A 24,864-nucleotide genomic window follows, 5' to 3' on the forward strand; every position below is an offset into this window, starting at 1 on the left:
TTATAATACTCGCCGTATGGTAGATTAATTGACAAAAAGTATGCATAAAAAGACTTTATTGTTTCTGCGATGCATAGAGACATAGAACAAAGGGAAAGACAATTATGAGGCAGTTCCGAACAGGTTCTTCTAGAATATTAATTACTACTGATTTACTGGCCAGGGGTATTGATGTACAACAAGTATCTGTAGTAATAACTGAGAAAATTACATCCAACGGTAAGTTGAGTAATTTAATTAATGTATGTATTTCATATAATTGATATGATATATTTTACCACCAAGATCGCTGAGTTTTCTGATTAGAACATTATGAGTCTTACTGAACATATATCCTCTATAAATATTAACCATTTCTAAAAAGCTTATTGATTTTCGAGTTCTAGTAATTAGCAAAGTACGGTATTTTTGCAGTTATACTTTATTTTTATGTATAAAATATTAATATATCTATTTATGGAGGAAAATATAAGTACAACAAAAACTATATACAAATATATATTTAAGTTTAATGTTATAAATATGGGACAAGTTAACATATTTACAAAAATGCACAGCCAAGTATTAATAACAATACTAAGATAGGAAATATCATATAGACGCTCATTCTAGGATGACAAGTACTCACAATATAATTCGTATCGTCATTATCATGGTCGATGCCATCTTTCATTGGAATTTCTACTATAACCATTTCATCCGACATTATACCCATTGGAAAGGTGCAATCCGTTTGGTTTACGCATTCGTTCAATTTCAATGACTGGGTATATTGGTATGTAGGTTTATATATGTCAAATATAGCATGGATCTCATTTTTAACGAAATCGTTGTCCGAATAAAATATGTAATAATAATATCCATCTGTTTCAACGTCATGTGTAGTAATCTAAAAATATACACTCCGTTATTTTCACTATTTTTTCTAATAATATTACATGATGTTCCATTGTTAATTTAACATGGTTTGATTTATGATGATTTCATTAATTTGTCATTAAATGATTTTATCTTAATATATAAATATAAACATTTTTACTAATATAATGGTTATTATATATAATCATTATTTGTTTAAGTAAAGAAGTATTTGATGTTAATAGATAGATAAAGTAATGCTAATAGGGATAATAGGAATTAACAAGTCATGCACAGTCGACCTATAATCAATAATAGTTGTATAAGTTACTCTGTTACATCAAAATTTATCCAAGTGAATTTATTACGTACCAGAACAGGAAAATGTATGACTATCTTTAACTACGTCATTATAAAACATACAGATTGAGATTTATAAATATTTGATATGGTGGAATGTTCAATCAGTTTTTGAAAATCCTTGTCTCGATTCAGTGAATTTTAGGTAAAGCAATTTTTTGTAGATATGAACAATTTTTTTAACTCAAACTTGGAGAAATTTTACACTAAAGTGTTGTAGCAGAAATTATATAATTTTGAAGTATACTTCTAGATATTTAAATCAGTTTAATAATAAAGATAATTAAGACAGGGTAATTTTATAAGATTAGTTTAATTTATCCAATGTAGAGCACATATGTATGGATAAGGCAGCAAAAGTTTATGGACCTTTTTAGATGTAAAATTATTTAAAAAAGTTAATATAACTATAGATTACCCCAAGTTTGTGATTTAATCCATTTTTAATTTTTCCTCGGTGGGTGTTCTACATCTGGTTGGAGTTTATGATAAGGAATCCAAACCAAGAAGGATTATAATAAAATCTTAATAATACAACTAATGTAAATAAGATAGACAAGATACTAAATTGGGTAATGGGTGATACTAATATGGGAGATTAGGAATAGTGTGACCTAATGTTAAAAGTTTCTTATAGGAACTTCACTGTACACAAATATTGACAACTAGACTAATTTTTAACAATTCAAAAGAAGAAATATGCGTTCTTACCATATGACCAGCCTTTTCTAAGTAATCAACTTCTGAACATTTCCGGCTTGGTGAGAAACCTTGCGTTAGTAATATTTGACCATCATAACAGGTTAACAATCCAGTTTCAAAACTGCTGACGCTCTTACTTTCATCGTTCAAGGTATCAGTTTGGTTTCTGGCATTACCACCATGTTGTACGTGTACGTCCAACTCTTCTATATTTCTCCTATTTTTCTTGTAGACATGTTGTGATCTAGACGGAAACGAATGTCGTTTACGAATATTCCTTTTATTTTCGAGATTTTCTTTATCGGTAACTTTTCTTAAACGCGCTTTGCCCTTTTCAATTTTTTTTCGAATATAAATATCAATTTCTTCGTTGTTATCAAGTACTTCTTGTCCAACATTGTCGGTGTTATTATCAATATCAACCAGACCTAATTCTTCCGCCGCTCGTTCATATGTTACTTTCACTAGATGATGGTCCACGTCAAATTTAGCTCCATACTTTTCATAATTATGTTCCAATAGACCGCAAGTTTTTAGGTTTTTCTCACCTCGTACCACTAATATTCTTGATCCCTCCCACCTTGAACATACCTAAAATAACATTTTATTTTTAACAATTCATTAATTATGAGCCTAATTAATTATATTTATGTAATCGGGCGTGAATATTTTAAAGTAGTTACTCTTAATTTGACACTGGAGCCATTGAGTAAATAAAATCCCCAATATTCTAAAGTATCATCAGGTAGTATCATTGATTTCTTGAGTCGTATATGTCTTCGTTTTGTGCTTGGGGTGGGAGTTCCTTGTAATTGGAATGCGTTAAACGATGTGTTCATTCTAATTGAAAGCGATTCGCAAAATATTGATGACACCCCCTCTTGTAAAGCTATCACATCAGATTCAGAAACTGGATAAGTAACATCAGCAAAAACGCTATTTTTTAAATATAACGGTGTTATAATTAGCAAAGGGGGTAAGATAGCTGTCATAACACAGAAAACAACTATTCTTTTTATTCCGTGCATTTGGCTGGATTCTGAAAAAGAAGGTCACGTTATAATTGTATATTTTTACGTAGATTATTTGTGATTATTTTGAAGCAGTTTGACTAAGATTCATTATATAAATATAGTTCCTAATATATATTTTTTTTTCAAATTTTATTTTAATAAAAATGCCATTAATAATTATCCAGTTATTTGATGCATGTTATTTGAATTGTTTTGAAATTACAAATATTAGACACGTGACGACACATTGGATTCTTTTTTGTGATTCATTTACTTAACATATAAAAAGGTTTGCACGTGTGACAACGCATTACTGTTAGTTTAGGGTTACTGTGTACTGTTGGAACTGTGTACATTTTTTGGGGTCCAGAAGAAAAATATATCTGGCTATTTTTAGTGTAAATATAAGGAACAAAGAAACTATGTGTTTAAACTAGTAGGGGGTATGGCCTTTTAAGTATTGGGGTTGTAAAATGTCTTTGAAATTTTAAAGAATAATATTGGGATTTTATTACCTCGAATAATTAGTGAAACAGTTATTGTTTAATCTTAATTCTAATTATTTTAGAATTTAAATGTTTTAACATTGTGAGTAATTTTAACTAATAAATAAATAATTTTTAATTTTAACGAATAATAAATAATTATGGCAATATAAAGATATTTCACATGAGCTTCGATTATTTGAACCTAGAATAAATTGACACATTGTCCATATTTATTACCAAGATTAAATATTTAAACTATAAATCTTATCTACATATTTAACACAAATGTGGTTGTATGTTTTTGGTTAAATGCAGTTAAACTATATATGATTAATTTAGTTTTATTATTAATAAACTGTTTTATTTCTTATAATGAGTAATGTGATCAACTCTGATCTCCTTTACTGTTCTTAAAATCGCAAAAGTTATTTATACTTTCAATGAATAGTATCATTTAATATAATGAGTAGTGTTGAAACATTATTTATTAATCATATAATATTGTTGAAAATACTAATAATATATAAATTATATTATTTTAAAATTATATATATTATATATTATATATAACATATACTACTCAAACATAATTAACATTTTCAATCTTTCATGTAAAAACTAATTTTTTTAATTTCTATCAACATTGATTTTCACCTTTTGACATTTCATTAAAAATAAAGTAAAAAAATAAATCTTAAATTTAAAGTAAATAATATAGTACAATTTCTCTAAAGCATTTGACAACCTTGATTTTAATTGAAGTATTTTGTGTCGTTTCATAAATTTAAAACATAATGAAAAACAACAATAACTGTCGACAAACATACCTATTTTGTTAACCTTCAAAGAATTGTTACATTTCTAGTTTGTTCTAAATAATTATGCAATAAACAATAAAAACTTAAAGTAGAATGGGAACAATAAATGAATGTAATGTAAATCAATCATGAAACATTTTAAAAACATTATATTGCATGTTATATCAGAATAAAGCAACAAACCTTAAATTCACAGGAATTATTAACCAGTGTGCATAAGTTGATATTTAACATGTCACTTATAGTTAAGATAATGATTACAAAGTAATTTTACTCCGATTAGGTACCCAATTATGATCACTAACTAGCTTGTTATGTAGTCGATATCATAAGCAAGGAATAAATAAATACTGGTATTTTTCATTTCTATAGCAGATTTATTTAGTATAGTATATAGTAAATATAAAGTAAATATTTGATATAGTTATCAAGAATAGGATTAAACATTGAGATATATCAAGGAAAGTTTTTTGTTAAATTGAGAATATAAAGACGATAACATTACTGCATTCAAAATAATTTTAATAATGACATCTACAATTATTATTTAATTATTTTAGAATAATGTTGTTGTACATGATTTCTTGTTACGGTTGCCTATTTTTTATTGGGAATATTTATTATTATAGAATATATTAAAACATGTAATACATTATTATTGAAAATTCAAATAAACATCAATATTGATAGAAACAAAATCAATTAATTGACCTTTTACTTGACATATTTATTAATCGTGTCGAACAAGTCTATTTTCCAGCTATGTATACAAAGCTTTAAAATAGAAATCGCATAACGAATCCATTATCCCAAATGTAAACTTTTAAAGGTTTTGGTCATAAAAATGTAAGTACTGATAAGAAAAGATAAACAAAGCTTCTTTGCTAGCTTTGTTTACAATTTACCTCTAAGAAGGGCAATCAAATTCCAACTGAAATACAAACTGTTTAATTGTTTAGAAAATTTTGTTAATTCAAAACATCTAGCATTTTCAAAAGTTTATTGATTTATTTATATTTCAAGATTATTACATATTTACCTGGAAAAACGATGATAATTTAAAATAACGATAGAATTATTAAAATACATCATTAAGCAAAACATAATAAGAAGGGAGCAAAGGCATTTAACTTAAACGGTTCATGAGTAGTTGGAAGATGAATGTCTGGACTAATGGAACATCGGTATTCCGGCAAATTTGGGATTTTTTGATGAAAAAGTGAACATTCAGGATATGTATGAGAAGTTCTTTTTATATGTTATAATCCCGGCAAACAGTTTTCTGAAAATACATTTTAAATTTTAGGTTTATTGCTTACAACGATATTTTTGCAACTTTGCTGCAACAACTGCCGATTAATTGTAGCTTTCTTCATTAACAAAAACGTAAACCGTCCAATCACTTTCTCAGGTCTGATACCTGACGTATACACAATATTTATCTATTAATAAAGTCACCATTTGGTTTTAAAACAGCTACACATTCTTAACGAAATATTGCAAAAATAATATACCATATTAGTACCATATTACCAAAACAAAAAGCCAATTGTTTCAATAATATTGGATATGGAAGTCTGCTCTACAATTCTCCATAATTATGTTGAGGTATGGCGATTGTGCTGCCCAGGAAAGATGTTTGATGATATTCTGATACTCCTCCAATCAAAACGGAACCTTTATATATAATTTATCTTATATATATGGCGGTGTCTGACATCAATATGTTAGTTATAGTAAGAACTTCATCATCGAGGATATGGTGACTGTAGGAAGCAGGCAGACCGGGTGGTAGGCTTCTTTTGGGGTATAAATAAATCTTCCCGTTTATTTGACAGTGTAAACGGTTATTCATAGGACCATACCACTTTCTTACAATCATGAAATGTCCAGGTGTCAGTTTATTGGCAACTTAGAGTAAACTTCCGTTATAAAGGATTCGCAATCGCAGCCCTTCCATGAAAGTTAGCTTCGTACGAACGAGATAATGGGGCCCCCTATTTCCGGTAAAATTCCTTAGAGAAGTAAGTATTCATACTGTTAAATATTAATTGCTGCGGTTTTTATCGAAAATATTTTTTAGCGTTTTGCAGCTGCGGCTCTATGGGGGTCAAATTTATGAAATATATATACAGTAGTTTTTTCAATATAAACATAATTTAATTCAATTATTTCAAAGCAAACTTAGTCTAGAAGGTGTCCATAGAAAATTTAGAAATATGTATCACTGCGAGGGATGTGGAAGATAACATCTTCATACACTGTTAAGCAACAGGATTTAAATGATGTAAAAATAACCCACGAGGTGGTCTAATGGACCTTCCAGACACTGCTTTTAAATTAATACATTTTTAAAAGCATATAAAAAATGCAACATAAATAAAAATAGCGCAAAGACAACAAAAGTTGATGGAAAAAGATCCCGTCCGTTACACAATGCCATGGAGCACGTAACCGAATCAGCCTATAAAATTCGATTTAAGTTGGAAAGTTACTAGTGAACCATATTGCCAAATCTCTCCAAAATTCTTTAAAATATTAGTGATAATATTTAGATATTATAAACCAACACACGCTGTAAACCAAAACTCTAAGTTGATGCTGCAACATTGATCGTGGTGACGTCAAAATATTTTTTATGTGCAATGGCTATATATTGCATGATTCATTTAGACCACTATTACTAAAGTCGTGTGAAAATATGCTAATCAGATCAATGAAAAGAAAAATTAATTAGAACAAAGATAAGAAGAGAGAGAACAAGAGAAAGTTATCTCCAAGCCTAGTAATGACATAGAAAATTCAAAACTTTTAAACTACATCAGAGGCACATAAGTCCATTTAAACCTAGATGTAAAGTTGGTAAGATACTGATAATCAACTTTCATTTTAAAAGTAGATCTAGATAACTATTTTCAAGAATCGGAAAATCTCATCCATTAGCATGTATCAATAATGTGTAAAAAATAATTTCCAAAATAAATCCAAAAAAATAACGTTGCATAAAATACTGATTTGATAGATCTGTTTGTAGGAAGCACAATACAAATAATATATTAATTTCAATAAGGTTGAATATTTACAAGGGTATTTCCAGTCGAACAAAGAAAAATTATGTTTTGAACATTCAACAAAGCATTCAACATTTTTCATTTTATCGTATTTTAGAATATTTCAAATACCTCTCAAGAATAATGTCATTAGACTCAGTGTTATCAAACTGAAATACTTTTTTAAAATCGATGTCTCGGTACCGAGTAAGACTACCTGTTGTACTTTAAAAAAAATTTATTGTAAAGGTCAGTAATTGCTCAGAGTATTTGACAACCGTATACGCGTTTTACTAATACGTAAATTGTCCATTATTTCCTTAAAAATGTAACGCGTTTATATCTATGAAGGTAAATTTCAAAAAATAACATTTTAGTTTTATTACTAAAATTAAAAATTGTACAATGTTCAATAAGATCAGTGTATTTGTTTTCTAGAAATCGTGTTCAATCATTACAAAAATTGGGTTTTGATAAATACCTAGGATGCCCTCAGGCCATAAAGCCTAATGAGAGATTTACTTAAAACTTCCGTTTTATGATATATGTTATTAAAAAAGTGGTTTATTGACATTTCTAAATTATTTTTACTTCTTTAATACTCAAATATTCCGAAAACTATACAAAATAAAAATATAAAAACGGTTATACTATAAATTTAATTTATTATATTTAGAAAAAAAATATTTATATTTGATAAATGATATACCATTCAATACAAAAACGGTATAAGTGATAAAATATCATTTAGTTATAATATCGGTTAAAATTTTGTTTTCCAAAATTAAATGTAATAATTAACAAATTGAACAATTGTTTAAAAGAAACTATAGTACTTTAGACATTTGGTGGAGTCTAATCTTAGACCTTACCCAGTTTGGTTACTGGAATGAAAGAGATTATTACTTCGGGGGACACATTTTATCACAAATATCCATATATAGGGCGGAATTCGAATCAGCGTTCTTGGCACCGATGTGAGTTTCATCACCAATACGTCGACGATTTGTAATACGTGTTAAAAGACGAGAACTGTTTTTTATTGATCAAGGTTAAAATGTAAAATTTTATTTATAACTTACTGTTTACTTAAATATATTATTAGTAGCAGGAGTTACGGCTATTTTTAGCATTTTAAGATTCACTTTAGTTTATTAAATTTCTATGAGTTATTTGAGGAAACAAATACATTTGTGATTTACTTAATCATTATAGGGAAGTCGTAAGATAATATGGAACAAAATTATTCAAAGCTCTTATATTAAGTATACCTGTTTTAATCCAAACGTAACAATTGTATAATTTATTTGCAGATAAGCCTTGCCTTTCAATTAGAATTTTGAAGAACTATTGTGGTTTATGTATGCTTTAATTTTATTTTAACAATGCCGATAACGATTATAACATTTGAAATATCTATTTACTAAACAATAACAAAGATAACATCATTATCAATTTCTTGATTTGCTTACTGCATTTGATAAGTTATATATAATTATAAAAAATATTATTAACTGATTTAAAAATATGCAAAGCGATTGTACTGTGATTGTATTCATTAATTATTTTTGCAAACATAAAATATTATTTCATGATTCTAAGATTAATTATTTAAATATAATAGTACTTACCAATATAAGATTTTTTAAAAATAATAAACAAGTACAATTAAAGTTATTAGCAACGCAGTTCTTCTATGAAAATGTTTCATATAGTTTTCTACAAATTTTTACTTTGTCGAAAGCCAACTCGTGAGATTCAGGCAGGTTGTTATCAAACGATGTCGCAAAATATTACTAAAATTATTAACACTTTGGTAAATCAAATAGTGTATTCATTACAAACATTATTCTTAATATTTTCGCTCCATAACATTAAAGTGATTTAGATAACGTAACAAATTGGTTATGACGATTTCAAAATCCTTAAAATTATATGATTGCTTTTAAAATGTCCGTTAAAAATTATAAAATAAATTTTAAATATTTTTTCATAGGAAATTTACGGTTGCATTCAAGATATTTTCGAGTACATTGTACATATACTTATCTATTTACCTATAATATGAACACCATGCAATATTGCTTCTGTGTAAATAATAGGACGCGTATGTATTGCTCAATTTATATGCCAAATATTGTAGGTTCCCAATACACCTACCGGATACAGATTGAGGAAGAACTGGATTTTGAGGAGGAGAAGTTGATCAGGGATATTCAGCACTCAGCATGGCAAAATACCCCAGAAATCAGACGGAAACTAAACGTTGATAACTATCTTAAAGAAATGTTAGAATTAATATCAGAAAAAATAAGAGCGAGGACGAAATAGTATTGTTCCATGGCACAGCAAGATGAAACTAAGCTGAATCTTACGATCTTACATCCCAACTGAGACATGAAATTAAATAACTAAAAAATGACATATTGAGTATTCGTTGTTATTCGTCATTCGAAGAGCTACCAGAAACTTAAAAGGACCTATCTTTAAAACGCCTCCAGCAAAAAAGGATGAGAGCTGTACAAGAGACAAGCAGGAGAGGCTACAAGGATGAAAATGCAATTTGCCACTTTGACCGTTAGACTAGACCGAAGTTAAGAAAGAAACAAAAAATGCCATTCCCGCAAAAAAGGCTCTTCGTTTTTATCTTATTATCGAGGAAGTATTAAAGGAACTTTCAAGAAAAGCACTCATTAAGGTCATCAATCTAATAAATGCTTCATTGAGACTACAATAAATACCATAACAAAGGGGATTGAAGTAATTATGAAAAGCTACCTCATGAAACAGCGTTATACTAGTCAATATAAATATTGCCAACAATGTCCAAATTATTTGTAAAACTATTGAAATGGGTAAAATCAATCATTGAGCATTCTGAACATTCTGCGATTTATCAGGTTCACAGTCACAACCAATGTCATAGAAAAATCACTACAACAATATAAAGTTTATTCTGCAATATTTTTAGAATTTGCTAAAGCTTTCGATAAAGTTTGGTATAAGGGTTTAAAGCAAAACATGCTTCTTCCTGGCCAATATTAAAAAATGTTAGAGTCATATATAACTGACCGATCCTTCAGAGCCAAACAAGGAGATGCCTAACTCGAGGAAAATGCAAGCAGGTGTGCCACACGGAAGTGTATTCGGCCCAGTCTTTTATCAGCTGTACACTCGGGACTTGCCTACTATTGGAGATAACAACAATGAATTAACCGAAATATTACAACTATATGAAATACAATGAACAAAACGAACAAAATGAATAACAATATATCACTGCATTTTGATTTGTTTTCACTTGAATTTGATTTAGTAAATGAATAGCTTATTAGTGTTAAGTTGCTAGATTACTATAATATATGGTAAAACATCGTTGGCGAAGAGATATATAGTGGGCGAAACTCAAAATTAACTGATAGAGACGGACGAACATTAAAAAGGATGGTAGCCAGATGACATAAAACTATCGTGGCAAAATTAATAGCAGACTTAACACTCTAATCTGTAGTAACTCTATTTCGCCTATTAAAGTACGGTGAGTAACGACACCGGGGCCCGAGTTCCCTTTCCCTGCTGTAGAGTCGTGGCTTGGGTATTGTACAGAAGGGTTAACGATGACTAAGGACCATTCCTTAGTTATACAATACAGTTGCTGTCTGTGGTCATGTCTCGCAGACAATTGTGGGGACCTTGGCTTAACCGCCCGGGTCAAGAGGAGACAAAAATCTAAATCCTAAGGTTGGATTGAACCGATGGGACGCAATCCAACTGCGGAGTACCTCTCGCCCTACGTAGTATTAGGGCTACCGCTACATTCCGGACTCTGTCTCCGTGCCCCCGTTTGACAACGATCAATACATTGCGATATCAAGTACAAATACATCGTTTGAAAAGATTAATGCCGTTAAAGTATTTAAACAGATTCTTTCACATGTAGGTGAACCATCCTTTATGAACAAATTAAGACAAGGATCACTGGTCATTACTACAAATAACGATGAACAATCAACCATTTAAAATCCCTATCATCCTTCTGCGACCATTCAGTCTCTGTAAAACTCCATCCCACCCTTAATCACTATCATGGTGTTATAACCCATCGTGAGCTGTCTTTGTGTACTGATGAGAAAATCGTAGAGAACCTCAAACCGTTCGGAGTTGATGGATTGTGTAGAATTACTCAGACAAGAGATGGCAAAATCACAAATACAATCAGTACTACACTGAATTTTAGAAGAAAATATCTGACTGAAAGGGTGAAGTTTACTTATTTGGCACTTCTGCTGACATCTGCGCTGCTACAAGTGCCAGCGGTTCGGACATACGTCATCCTCTTGATCCTCAGGCTCTATTTGTCGATCGTGTGGGCAACTCTCACATTAGAACGCATGTAAAATAGTCAGAATCATTCACCACGGCACAAGGAATGCGAAAATATAAATTGGGATTGGCAATTCAGAGAATAAGAGCAACATAAAAAGTCCTATATCAAGAAGCAAGAAGGAAATACATTATACTTTGCCCGAAGACCACGATGAACTACTCTACTACACTTCCAAAGAAACCTCTCACTTCTACTATTGCTATACAATGCTCACTAGAAGTAGGAGTTTCGGTACCCAGTAAAGATACAGTACCTACGCCAATTCGTCATACTACCTCATCTCAGTCTTCGAGCTAGCTCACCCGCCTACCTTCTGAAGGTCCCGTCGATTCCGCCGGCTCCCTTCCCCTTAAAGCCCCCCTTGAGGATATCTCTCTCCTCCCTCCATCCTCCAGAACTACCTCCAATCCCTCCCCTACTGCTCCTAACAGACCTCTTAGCGCCATCGTCAAAATAAACCATCTTCCTTCTATCAACAGGCCCCCTGATATTAGGACTCCCCCTCCCAAAAGTCGTAACACATCACAATACACCAAACCTAGAACCTCGGCTTCTGAATCATCACTGTCGGAATCAGAGAGGATGTCCAGCTAACCGGGAACTTTGTTGCAATTCAACCCAATCAAACAGTGTTTGGTCACTGGTCACCGAATATGTGTTTTTTCAGCAAATTGGCCGAATTAAAACTATTATGCCGAACACACAGATCTCCATTTCTGTTATTGCAAAAAAACAACTGGAACCAACTTCTACTGGTTGGAGATTTCAACGCCCATCACTCTTCATGTGGATCAACCTTCTCTAGACAAAAGGGACAAATCATTTCTGAAATTCTGGAATGGAGAGCTGATCATGAGTGGGCTTCATTCCCTCGGATACAAGGGAAATGTTTTAGATTTTATCGGCAATTTTTTTAACAACAGATCCTTGAGTCTGTTCGGGAGGTTTCCTCTCCTCCTTTAACCTTATCCTTTAAACAACGGAGTTCAAGGCAACCTTAAGGCTTCATCTTGAGCCTAACGCTATTTTTGATAGCTATGGAATCAATTACTGCATATGTTGATACCAGACTCACCTATCGTCTGTTTGCAGACGATATATTAGTCTACGGTGCAGTTAAGTCCATCAACTTAGGAAAGAGACTTCTATATGGAACTACGAATAAATTATCGGTATGGTGTTCTACTACCAGGTTCCACATCTCCCCTCCAAAGTCCTCAATCGCCCATTTCTGTCGTACACTCAGATGCTCTCGTATTCATCATATCAGTGTTAACAATATACCTATCCCTGCAGTCGATCCATTTAGATTCCTGGTAGTAATATTTGATCGTTGGCTAACGTAGAAGCACATTGCCGAAGAACCGGTGTAAGTGATATTTTTATGCAGCGATGGCTATCCCATCGTCAGGAAACTTATCCGTGTACCCAGCACTTCCTCCATTATGTTTAACTTGCTCTTCGAAACTGGATTAGCTGCTTTTATTTACTCTCTTACTAAAATATCTATTTCACTAAGAATTGCAGTGTTTTAAAAGCAAATGTTGGCTCAACACTTTATTATTAAATAAATATTGTGTACATGCCAGGTATTCACGTTATTTTGTCCATCTTCTCTATATTTTGAAGAATGCAATCAAATGATGTTATGCAACAAGAAAATATTATAGCATAGTTTGCAATATCAGAGAACATTTACACCACTTATCAACCATATTACTCATAACATAGCATTTTGTTTCTTATGAAAACGCTAAAGTCATCCATTAATTATGATAAATTTGAATAAAAGAAATAATGTATGTCGCTTATGATATCTACGAATTACAGTTTAAGCCGTATGGTAGTTTAAGATTGCGCAAAAACTACATTGTATAACACGATTTTAATTGCTATCAAACTGTTATCTGGTCTAACGTGGGTTCTGAAATACGGGTTTCAAAATTATGTGTCCGGTGTCCGGTCTTATGTAACCCAACCTGACTACAGGCGTGAATCGCGTGGTTTTCTTCGTCAGATTTTACACTCTTACCTGTGGACAATCACAAACATAAATTTACAATTGTGTACTGGTAGGATTCTAACCTGCGAATATCGCAGTAGTAGGAAGATTACCCTATCGCCTTAACCACCGTGGCTACAAAGAAAAATGCCAAATAAATGTATTACTTAAGTCATAAAACGTGTACTATTAATGTACTTGAAAACTATTTTATTTTGATAAAAAGAAATTGCAATTTGTTAAAACGACTCTAGAGACAATCCTGCTGCTCCAATGTTAATTTAATATAAACGAAACACTTAATTTTAAACATATCACTCATCACATTTGATAGTCTAAACACACCGTTTTATTTTCGAAGAATCCTGACCGTATCAGTATATGTGGCTCATATTAAACTCATTTAAAAATAAAAAGTCCTTATAAATTAAACAAATTTATTCAGATATTAACATATTCACATATATATTCATATAAAATATCAGTCACTTCTAAGCAAAAAGTGGAACAACATGGAATGTGTTTGTGCCAATTATATATATTCCTTTACACTAATAATTTCTGATTAATTATTAACTCAGAACTTTCGCGCACCTATTACTTTATAAGATTATCCAAAGCAATATATAAAATACTAATTTTATATTACAATATACTGGGTAGATTGTAATATTTTGTTAATAGAAATCAATTTGTCAATAAAAAGGTTGACAAATGTACACAAACCACAGTGTTATTCTATAACTGTATAATAAATATTCTAATTTTAATATTCAAAATGGCTTAGAATTAACTGTAGTTTTTAAATTATTTTACTAATGAGATTCTAATACATTATAGTACAGTCCATATGAATTATTAGATAATGAATTATGTATTATTATTAATATAATTTTAGAGGCATTTTGAAACTCCTTTGCATTAATTTTATGTTAGATAAACATTTCCGAAATAATGTTAAACTAAAACACAGGTCTAAGATTAATTCTTTTGAATTGCTACTAAAGTTAACAAACAGAACAATATAACAAAACAGATTGAATGTTTATCCAATGCAGCATCAAATATTACATTTCGATTTTTTTCTCTTACTTCCTATTAAAGATGTAATACTGCCATAGCTATCCGAATTTAATGAAGTTTGTGAACTTATTTTATTGAGATGATGTAATATACATGGAAGTTCAAGACAAACGTCATCACTTGGTGATTGTTCCTTCATAATAAAAGTAACTTCAGATTTTGCGTTGGCCTCTAGTCAGGCAATTTTATAAAAGTTGTTAAAGTTTAACCTTACACTAAGTAGCTGTAGTTTCATATTAGAACTTGAAGCCAATAATTCCAAAAACTTTGTAACAATGGTATCATATGTTTGAACTGTTGTCTTTACTTTTAGCTTTGTTGAATTTAAAAACTGATGAAATTTAGCAACTCTCAGTTTTGCGGCAGATTTTAATTCGGTATTGATTTCAAAATCTTCAGTGCTCTCAGCCTTTTTACGGTATGCTGTGTAAGCGTCGAATTCATCAGATGCTGCTGTGTAGATAGCTTCCTGGTGATTTTCCAATTTTACAACAAAATTATAAATGGATATTAAATGAGAAAATAATTGCTAAAATAATAAACCCATGTTAGTAACATTGTGCACATTTTACAATAAATTTTTTACAATTACCGTTAAACTATATATTACAATGTAAAGGAAATACAAAATTAAGAATGGAACAAATATAAGAATTACAATAATAAATAAAGGTAATATTTTATATAACCTTTTTCCCATTTAAAGTAGAATCATAATTAAAAAATTAACACCAATAATATAAATATTTTACTTGTAATGAGTTAACATAATGGAAATGTACTTACCCTGGAATTTTCGTCCAATAGAACCCCTGTTTGAACAGAACTCAGAAAATTCAAATGAGCAACAATTATATTATCCAAACAATCAGCTTTATTTACTTGGTTTTGCATTTCAGCCCATGAACACTCCAATACTTCAAAAAGGAAATAATATTGAGTTTGATGAATAAAATGGATCATTTTACTTGTTAAGATATGTATAATATGCATGACTGGTCGTAATTCTGCAATAAGAAGAAATACATTTTTCTATAATGTAAATTTTATGTCAAATACAATTAATATATTTGAATTAAAAATTGAAATTAATATAACGACATATAATAATAATAATAATATTAAAATATATAAATATAATAATATTAAAATTATAAATAATAATAATAAAATAATAAATTATATAAAACGGAACCATAAAAATAATTAATAAATTACTTTGGGCAATTTATATATTAGGAGACTCTATATATAACGATTAACAAAATAAAATATTACTGACCTCGTATTTTTCTAAATAATTTAGCCATAGACAATTGTTGTCTTCTCATATTTGCTAAAACATACTCTGTTCTTTTTGCTTTCCATAAAGCTCCAAATAAACTCTGATAAGTTGGCATTGTTGGTTGAAAAATAGTTCCAATTGGGCCATCAACAATGTAGACCAAACTAAATACATCCCAACCAGTATCACCTATTGAATGACTCATAAAACTAATATTCAAGCGTTTTAGAGTATCCTCATCTTCAAATTGAGCATTTGTTACTCTTATGGCAGACTCTAATATTGCAGATAAAGTATGTCCATAAATATCGCCAGCTGATTTATTCAATTCAGGCCTTATAAAAAAAAACCTATTAGAATGACATTATAATTAAAAATCTATTAACTTACGCTAATAATTCCAGTAAATGTCTAATAAAATCCCCTTGACCCAAAAGCAAATATCTTCTTAAAGACTGCAAATGTTCATATAATTTAAACTTGTTTTTCAATAAATCTAAGACTCTTAGTGAAGTCTCTCGGTATACATTCTCTAATGTAGCATGGAAGTCTATACTCTGTTCCGGTGTAAATAAGGCTTCAGCTGAGAAGAAAATAATAAAGTAAATAAAAAATTATTAGTTAGGTATATAATATTATTCTACCTTTTACATTGGCAAATATATTAACATCAAAACTCCAAATAAAGCCCCTTTAGCGACTGATGTAAGCAATTTCACAAAGTTCATTCGTTTCGGAACGCATATTTATGGAAAAGAAACTATCTCTGTACTCTTTTAATGTGTATTAAAATTTGTCTCTCAAAATATGCGTAAAAATTGAACAACCTAAATTAAGAGATGGTGCAAAATTACCACTCGCTTCATCATTTTTTCGCCATAGGCTCTAAATTAATTGAGTAATGATGTTGATTTTAGTCGAAAAATAACCTCCTTAAATTATGTTAAAAAAACTGGATCGAATTTGAGGTTCATAACAGACATTACCATTTTTTTAAAACACTGGCAAGGTTAAAAAATCTTGCCAATAATCTGTACCTTATTATCAACATTGAAATGAAAATCTGCGCGAAAAAAAGTATAATGAATGTGAACACCAGTTCATTTTATACACAATAAAGAATATATGGAAATTTTTATGGATTCAGAATAATAACAGAGTTAATGGCCGTAAACCGGGAGTTTTTGAAAGAGGCGCATTTTCGGATAAATGGCTGTGTTAACAAGTGTAATCACTATATATGAATCATCGATACATCGGGTTTATCAGGTAACAAGACATCCATAAAAAAAAATTATTTGGTATGGATTTTGAGCCAGTAGCGTTGTTGTATTTTTTTTAATAATTTTTACGAGAACGATGATCGGCACTGTTAATGATGCTCTTTTGGTCCAAATTGGACGTGTACAACACAAGACAACAGCTAAGACATAAGATATTTCGCATAAACATTTGAGAGTATGATTATCCCTTCTAGAGATTACACAAACTGTCTTTATTGTAAACAATTATATATGCGCAAATATAGATTAGCAGCAATAATTTAATACAGGAAGATATATTTTATGAACATAGACCAAGGACCACTGTTATGATTTATAAATAATTGTTGCATTTAAGGAAAATGTGCATAAAGCCAATGAATATCAATAATCTACAAATGTTGCAAATATGGGTGAAAAAATTGGCACTGTTTAGCAACATAAGGCAACTATTTAGTTCAAATTGTTTTAAATAACCAGATACCACAGTATCCTTAAGTAATATAAAACTGTAGTTTTATCATTATTAAATAGAAAACAACCATACCATTTACTTACTAACCTGATGTGTTATTGAATAATTTAAATAAGGCCTCTCGACCAGGTAATTGACCGTCATCTTTGCATATCTGTCTTAAAAAATTGATGCTTTTTCCTGTGGCTAAAATTCGCTTAGCTTGTTCCATATTTATAAATGACGGTATCATTGATTTTCTTACATGATATTTATCATGCCATAATCTTTCAGCAGCAACTATATTCTTAGATTCGATGAAAAATTCATTACATGGATCATTAATTTCACCATCTAACAACCATCTTGATAACATTATATATAATGGTTTGCATACAGCCTTTAATACCTTTTCTGACACCTAAAATAAAATTTATTTTTATTCTATTAATAAGAAAAATTATTGATCTAAATATTAACATTAATATTGAAATATGATGAATTATAAACTATTACATTTAATGTAGTTTATTACTACTAGTATTAAACTAGATTTGATAAGTATCATTGTTCAATAAAAAAATCAGAATTTTATGAGCTCACATAAATTACAAATACACTATATATATTATTTACACAATATACTATATTATATTTAAAATAGCCCTCCAACTTATTAATCAATTAACCTAAATTATTATTAATTTAATTAATTAACCATATTAATTAACTGATTTTTAAGATGTTTTCTTAACGTTATGAAAGATTTAAATTATTCTTAGATAACAAGGTTTTGAGGGATAAGTCAGTACTTCGGCCCAATTGGACCTATGGCATTGAACTGTGGGGTACTACTAGCAAATCTAACATAGCTATCCTTCAGAGGTTCCAGAATAAAGTGTTGTGAGTCATCCTCGATGCCCCATATTACATGTCCATCAAACTAATTCAGCGCGATATCCCCTTAGAACCCATTAACGGGTGTAGTCCGAAGTGTTAGTGCAAAGTACTTTCAAAGACTGTTAGTGCATCCCAATGCACTCAAACACAAGCTATCATATAAACTGACTAATAGACACATATAGTGAGATACAATAATCTCTAGAATAAGTTAGAATAACATCTAGAATAAGATTTAGATTATAAGTTTGTACAGCAGATCACTTACTGAAGTGAATCATTAATTTCATGTCAGTATAGTTATATTGTATAATAGAAATCATATAATTCATATAACTTATTGCCCACAAGCAGATTGTTGAAGTTCTAAGAGATAAAAAAAGTTCTAAGAATCAAGGATTTTCATTAAACTAGATTTTTTGCTATGAATTATTACATGTAGGTGATTCAAAATATTATAAAAATAAAATTGCTTTATCAATTTGGAAATTCATATTTGTATAAAACTTTCTAAAATCCAAAATTTTTGGAAAAATACTGCCCATAGTGATGAAAGATAATTCTAAATCTTTCTTGGTTAATGGATGATAAATGATGGAAATAAAATAACAAACCTAATAAAGTCATCTGTTATCAAAAACAAAAATTATTGAACAACTTTATTACATTACCTCTTGGGCTGTTTTAGATCCATGCTGCAAAAATCCATGAACAGCTGTTATCAATGCACCACCTTTTTTATCTCTACACTGCTCTGCAATATAAGCTAACCATTCAAATCTAATTCTATGATCTTGCAAAACATAAAGAGCCCTTCTTAAAGTCATTTCTGATTGATTATTCACCTAAAATGTATTGATGTAATCGCTATATGTCTCGATACTTCATATTTTAAAAAATACATAAAATAATAGATAACTAGAAAATCCATAACATTAATAACTAACATATCTAAAAGGTAATATAAAAATATACTTACATTAGCTTGTAACAAAGCCACAGTTTTATAATATTCAGACAATTCATTATTTAATGTTGCTATGAATGCCTGACAAATTGTACCACATTGTTTTTCATTTTCTTCACAATATTGTTTTAATTGTTTATGAAGAAAGCTTAAACCAATTATTCTCTCTAACAAACTACGCTGTATGGGCAAGAGAGATTTAGTTGCTTTAGGATCTAATGTATATCCTAATCCACATGGTTCTCTTCTTAAAAATTTACCTTGGATTCCATGTAAACCGTAAATAACATCCTGGAGAAGTTCTTGTTCACTTAAACTTGGATAGACTGAAATCAATTTTGTTGGAATTACTATATTTTAAGAAAATATTACTTACATGCTTTAGATGATGAAGGAATGTCATGATGTGACCAACCAACAGATGATATAGTAGTAGTTTGAGAATGAGCTCGTAGGACAGTTGACATCGAATTTTCAGTATACTTCCTTTCTCCTCTATCAAATATATTTCTTATACTAGTTGTTTCATTTGATAAAACATTTTGTAACTGAATTTGGGAATTGTTTTTACTGATCTGTAATTTGTTTGGATTGAAATCTAACTGATTTGTCAAAGTACAAAATGATGGTTCTTTAGATGTAACAGAAATATTATACAAAAAATTTAACAACGCTGTTTTATCCTTAATAATTCCCTACAAAAGAAAAGTAAAATGTACATGGTATTTAACAATTACAATTATAAACATATTTGTTACGATATATATATATATATATATATATATATATATATATATATATATATATAGAAAGTTAGGAACTTTATATTACCGATTTAGATATACCACCATACAGTAATTCAAATTTTTCAGCATTCTCTAAAGAATGAGACTTCAAATGATCTTTAATTTGATTAAAAAACATAGGTTCATAGCTGGGTGTATTTATATTGACTGTTGATGCTGAAGTCAACCATCTAAAGGCTTTTTCGGTTAATTTTGTGGCTAAAACTAATAATATAATTAACAAATTAGTAAATATTACTATTTTACAATAGTTCACCTTCATTCTTAGGAGCTAAATATTTGCAAAGTTTTATTACTAGTTCTGGAATATTACAATCATCTTTAATATCAAAATTACTCATATTTTTAAAATACGAAAATTAATTTAAATAGTTATAAGATCTATAAGGTTAGATTAATTAATAATAAAGAATAAAAACCGTCAAATCTGATTTTTTCAAGATAGGAAATATAGTCTTATTCAAAATAAGAGAAGAAATTTTGAACATAAACATAACCAATATTATAATACTAACCTATAATCTCAGAGAAATTACTATCACTACTATATGCTATAACTCTATGACTACTATGTGCCTATAATTAGTATAGAATATGAATAACATGATATAGCGTTGTAACTTTGTGATCACAGTTTATTGCATGTAAATATAGTTCTATATATTGTACCCGATAGATTGCTAATTTCATAACTATATTATAAAAAAAAATATGGCAGATAGTTCAGATACAGAAAGCAGTAATGATAGTGAATATTTTAATTCAGGCGAAGATTCTGAAGATGAAATAGATGGATCACCTGAAGATGATAAAGAAGAAAGTGAAGAAGATGAAACAATTAAAGCTATTAAACGTGAAAGCCAAAGAAAAAATAACCATCCTCCAGCGATACATACTGAAGATTTCATTACTGATATTTGTTTTCATCCTATAAATGATATACTAGCTGTATCTAATATTCTTGGTGATGTAATTTTGTACAAATATAGCACAGATGAAAATACTTTATTGAGTTCAATGGAACTGCATACTAATGCCTGTAGAGATATCGAATTTAGTCATGATGGAAAATTATTATATTCAACATCAAAAGATAAAACAATAATGATTAGTGATGTTAATACAGAAAAACTTATACAGTTTTATGAAAATTCTCATGAGGCACCTATTTATTGCTTAACAATTATTGATGAAAATGTATTTGCTACAGGTAAATCAGACACTTTGGAATATATTTGAAATAAGCTCTCTTAAAATATAAATATATCTTTTAGGTGATGATGATGGTACTGTAAAATTATGGGACAGTCGTAAAAAAAATGATAAACCTGTATATAAAACAAAGAAGAATGAAGATTATATAAGTGACATAGTAACAGATGAAGCCCAAAAATATCTAATATGTTCAAGTGGAGATGGATCTATTACTACAATAAACTTAGAGAAACGGTAATAGAAATAAAATGTGGTATATTTAAAATATTTTATATATTTAGTTATTTGTATATAGTAATTGATATAACAAATGATTATTTTAAGGTGTGTTCAAATGCAATCTGAAGAGTATGAAGAGGAGTTAACATGTTTGGGGTTGTTTAGAACAGGAACAAAACTAATTGCTGGTTCATCAAAAGGAAAATTATATATGTATAATTGGAATCAGTTTGGTTTACACAGTGATACGTTCCCTGGACCAAAAGTTTCTATAAACAGTCTTATTCCAGCTACTGAAAATATTGTTATTACTGCTGGGGAGGATGGAAATTTAAGAGCTACCTATTTGTTTCCTCATAGGCATATGGGAATAGTTGGGCAACATGATATGTCAGTTGAGAATTTAGACATCTGCAATGATGGCACATTTATTGCTTCAAGTGGTCACAATAATGAAATAAAATTTTGGAATATACAGTATCTAGAAAAACTAGAAAAAGTGCATGTGAGACCCAAGAAACATGAAAGAAAGAAGGAACTTGAAAACAATTTGCCATCATCAAAAATAAAAAATGTTTCAGAATTTTTTAATGATTTGACTTGACAAAAATATTATTAGAATGTAAAATAAAATTTATAATTATTAATAATGAATCTTAGTCTGAAACTAGGTATAATAGGTTTACATAGAATCTACTTTTGGCTCCTATTAATCTTTTTAAGTTTTAAGTATTTGCCAACTATTTTTGTAATAATATATTAATTTTGAAACTGTTACTGCTTTTTTTTTAAAGCAAGTGCTGTGCATTATGGAAAAATGTCTTAAATATTTTTTAATGGAAAATTAATGAAACTAGTTTTTGTTGAAAAAAATATTTTATTTCATATCTTTATAACTTTTATGTATGTTTTTTTATATGGATTTTTTTATGTTTTAATAAATAATCTCTTCTACCAAATGTTTTATCACAATAATCACATGAGAATGGCCTCTCTCCAGTATGTATAGCACGGACATGTTTTATAAGATGATCTTTTCTATTAAATGCCATTTCACAAACTTTGCATGAAAATGGTTTTACTCCAGAATGTATTCTGATATGAATGCTCAGTCGACTTTTGCTAGCGAATTTAAAACCACATACTTTACAGTCGTATGGTCTTTCTCCAGTATGTCTACGCATATGTACTGTTAAATGATATCTTTCTTTAAATTTCATATTACACTGTTCACATTCAAAAGGTTTTTCTCCAGTATGGCTCATTCTGTGTTTTTCCAATGAATATTTCCTATAAAACAATTTACCACAAAAATCACACATAAGATCCTTATTAGGTTTAGATTTTTTTACAGAAAAATGTGATTTCATATGAAAATCTAAACCAGACTTACGAGCATATTTGTTTCCACATAATTCACAATTAAATGCTTTTTCACTATCATGTACCCGATGTCTATGACTTTTTAGCAACTCTTCATTTATAAATCTTTTACCACATATATTGCATATAAATGGTTTCTCCTTCACAATATGTATTTCTTGATGTTTCCTCATTTTTGCTTTCCTATCAAATAACTTTCCACAAATATCGCAACTAAATGGCTTTGCTGCCTGTCTATCATTAACATGGGCTTGAAAATGTTTTTCAAAGCTATGTTTGTATTTAAATTCTGAATTACATATATTACAAGTAAAAATACAGGGTACATTATGTGTCGGGATGTGTTTATCTAACAAGCATTTAGTAGAAAACAGAGCATTACAGGTATGACATTGAAAAGTTTCACTTTTTATATCTCTTGTAAATGTATTATTGAAATCATAAACTTCTTTTTTTTCCTCATGTTCAGAGTTATTTCTGAAAACAAAAAACAATTTTTTATTTCAGTTGATTATATAAATTTTAAGGAATTTAATAAATCACTAAATTTAAATATAATTGAAATATTATAATTAGAATGAAAAATAAAATAGTTAGAACTGCTTGAAATAAAAGTGACGATAACAACTAAGCTGTTAAAAAGAAATATAATATATACTTACTGAAGATGTATTTGTTCACTTAACTTAGGTAAATCATTTTCAATTTTTATTCCTACTTCTCTAATCTGTTGATCTTCATACTTTACACATATATCATCATTCTCTTTTACTGTAATATTTAATATATTAGCCAAGTCAATTGGAACATTAACATTCCAAGAACCACAGTAGTTTGTTAATTTTTCTTCTATTTCTAAGCAAACTATTAGAAATTTATGAAATTCTTCTAATTTAGATATGCAGTTTTGACAAATAATTGGGTCTTTTGTTAAAGTGAGATTCTGAAAGCAAAACAGTATTTAAATAGTGTTTTCAAAAATTCAGGAAATTAAATTAAAAAATATCTCTTTAACTAAAGTGTTTTAAGTTAACTTAATTTTCAAAGTAAATTTCATTGTAAATGTGTTAACTTTAACTAAGTTGTTAAAATTATAAATATTCCACTTTTTAAAGTCTAGTCTGAGGTTCAGTTAGATTTGTAAATAATATTACTTACAATTTGTGGAAGGCACATGGTTAACATACTTATAATATATTCATCATTGTCTTTTATTTTTATTTCATTATAAGATTTTGAAGTGTGAAGACAGGTTCTGCATACTTTTTCATCATCATTTAATATGATATTAGAGCAATCTTCATGGGAGCTCATTATTTGTTATGTACTAGCTGCGAATAATGATTATACAATAAATGTTCTAATGTTAGTAAACATTATTATTTTAGTATATATCTTATTTTTTAGAATCAAATAGTTACTATATTTAATAATATTATTCATGAGAATAAATTAATAATTACATTTTAACAATATACGCTAGAAAAATATTTAACATTAAATAAACTAAATATATTAAATAAATAATGACAGTAACTTAACCTTAAATTTTTAAATTGAAATTGTTTTTAAATCATAGAGTAATATACTCTACGACTTAAATGTCATATAT

At 29.1% G+C, this 24,864-nt stretch overlaps 4 protein-coding genes across 9 annotated transcripts; 1 reads left to right on the forward strand and 3 right to left on the reverse strand.

The window, feature by feature from the left end:
* LOC143193072 (WD repeat-containing protein 55 homolog) lies at positions 1–22,823 on the forward strand. The gene is made up of 4 exons (XM_076399031.1): positions 1–219; positions 21,202–21,645; positions 21,710–21,884; positions 21,975–22,823. The coding sequence occupies exons 1-4, from the start codon at positions 105–107 to the stop codon at positions 22,471–22,473; spliced, it is 1,233 nt and encodes a 410-aa protein (XP_076255146.1). The 5' UTR covers positions 1–104; the 3' UTR covers positions 22,474–22,823.
* Positions 483–9,061, reverse strand: LOC143193070 (uncharacterized). Of its 4 annotated transcripts, none has more exons than XM_076399027.1 (4): positions 8,921–9,061; positions 2,604–2,959; positions 1,930–2,511; positions 483–889 (listed from the first exon to the last, which is right to left on the reverse strand). In XM_076399027.1, exons 2-4 carry the CDS (start codon positions 2,946–2,948, stop codon positions 542–544), a joined length of 1,275 nt encoding a protein of 424 aa, XP_076255142.1. In that variant the 5' UTR covers positions 2,949–2,959; positions 8,921–9,061; the 3' UTR covers positions 483–541. The 4 variants fall into 4 exon arrangements, with proteins under 4 accessions (XP_076255142.1, XP_076255141.1, XP_076255140.1 ...); XM_076399026.1 differs by lacking the exon at positions 8,921–9,061 and adding an exon at positions 8,162–8,303; XM_076399025.1 differs by lacking the exon at positions 8,921–9,061 and adding an exon at positions 4,423–4,564.
* Positions 14,102–20,918, reverse strand: Grip91 (gamma-tubulin complex component 3). 2 transcript variants are annotated; one of them, XM_076399008.1, is made up of 10 exons: positions 20,692–20,918; positions 20,461–20,639; positions 20,006–20,324; positions 19,642–19,955; positions 19,334–19,507; positions 17,871–18,183; positions 16,437–16,629; positions 16,044–16,381; positions 15,548–15,678; positions 14,102–15,290 (listed from the first exon to the last, which is right to left on the reverse strand). In XM_076399008.1, exons 1-10 carry the CDS (start codon positions 20,774–20,776, stop codon positions 14,937–14,939), a joined length of 2,400 nt encoding a protein of 799 aa, XP_076255123.1. In that variant the 5' UTR covers positions 20,777–20,918; the 3' UTR covers positions 14,102–14,936. The 2 variants fall into 2 exon arrangements, with proteins under 2 accessions (XP_076255123.1, XP_076255122.1); XM_076399007.1 differs by having other exon boundaries at positions 15,548–15,768.
* Positions 22,727–24,795, reverse strand: LOC143193067 (uncharacterized). Of its 2 annotated transcripts, none has more exons than XM_076399022.1 (4): positions 24,716–24,795; positions 24,411–24,583; positions 23,915–24,195; positions 22,727–23,729 (listed from the first exon to the last, which is right to left on the reverse strand). In XM_076399022.1, the coding sequence occupies exons 2-4, from the start codon at positions 24,564–24,566 to the stop codon at positions 22,769–22,771; spliced, it is 1,398 nt and encodes a 465-aa protein (XP_076255137.1). In that variant the 5' UTR covers positions 24,567–24,583; positions 24,716–24,795; the 3' UTR covers positions 22,727–22,768. The 2 variants fall into 2 exon arrangements, with proteins under 2 accessions (XP_076255137.1, XP_076255138.1); XM_076399023.1 differs by having other exon boundaries at positions 22,987–23,159; positions 23,263–23,729; positions 24,411–24,780.
* Between the last annotated feature and the right edge of the window lie 69 nt (positions 24,796–24,864).

The sequence above is a fragment of the Rhynchophorus ferrugineus genome, unplaced genomic scaffold (assembly GCF_030347505.1).
Source record: "Rhynchophorus ferrugineus isolate W39M unplaced genomic scaffold, kcgeb_rfMv2 rfM3, whole genome shotgun sequence".
Lineage (NCBI taxonomy): Eukaryota > Metazoa > Arthropoda > Insecta > Coleoptera > Curculionidae > Rhynchophorus > Rhynchophorus ferrugineus.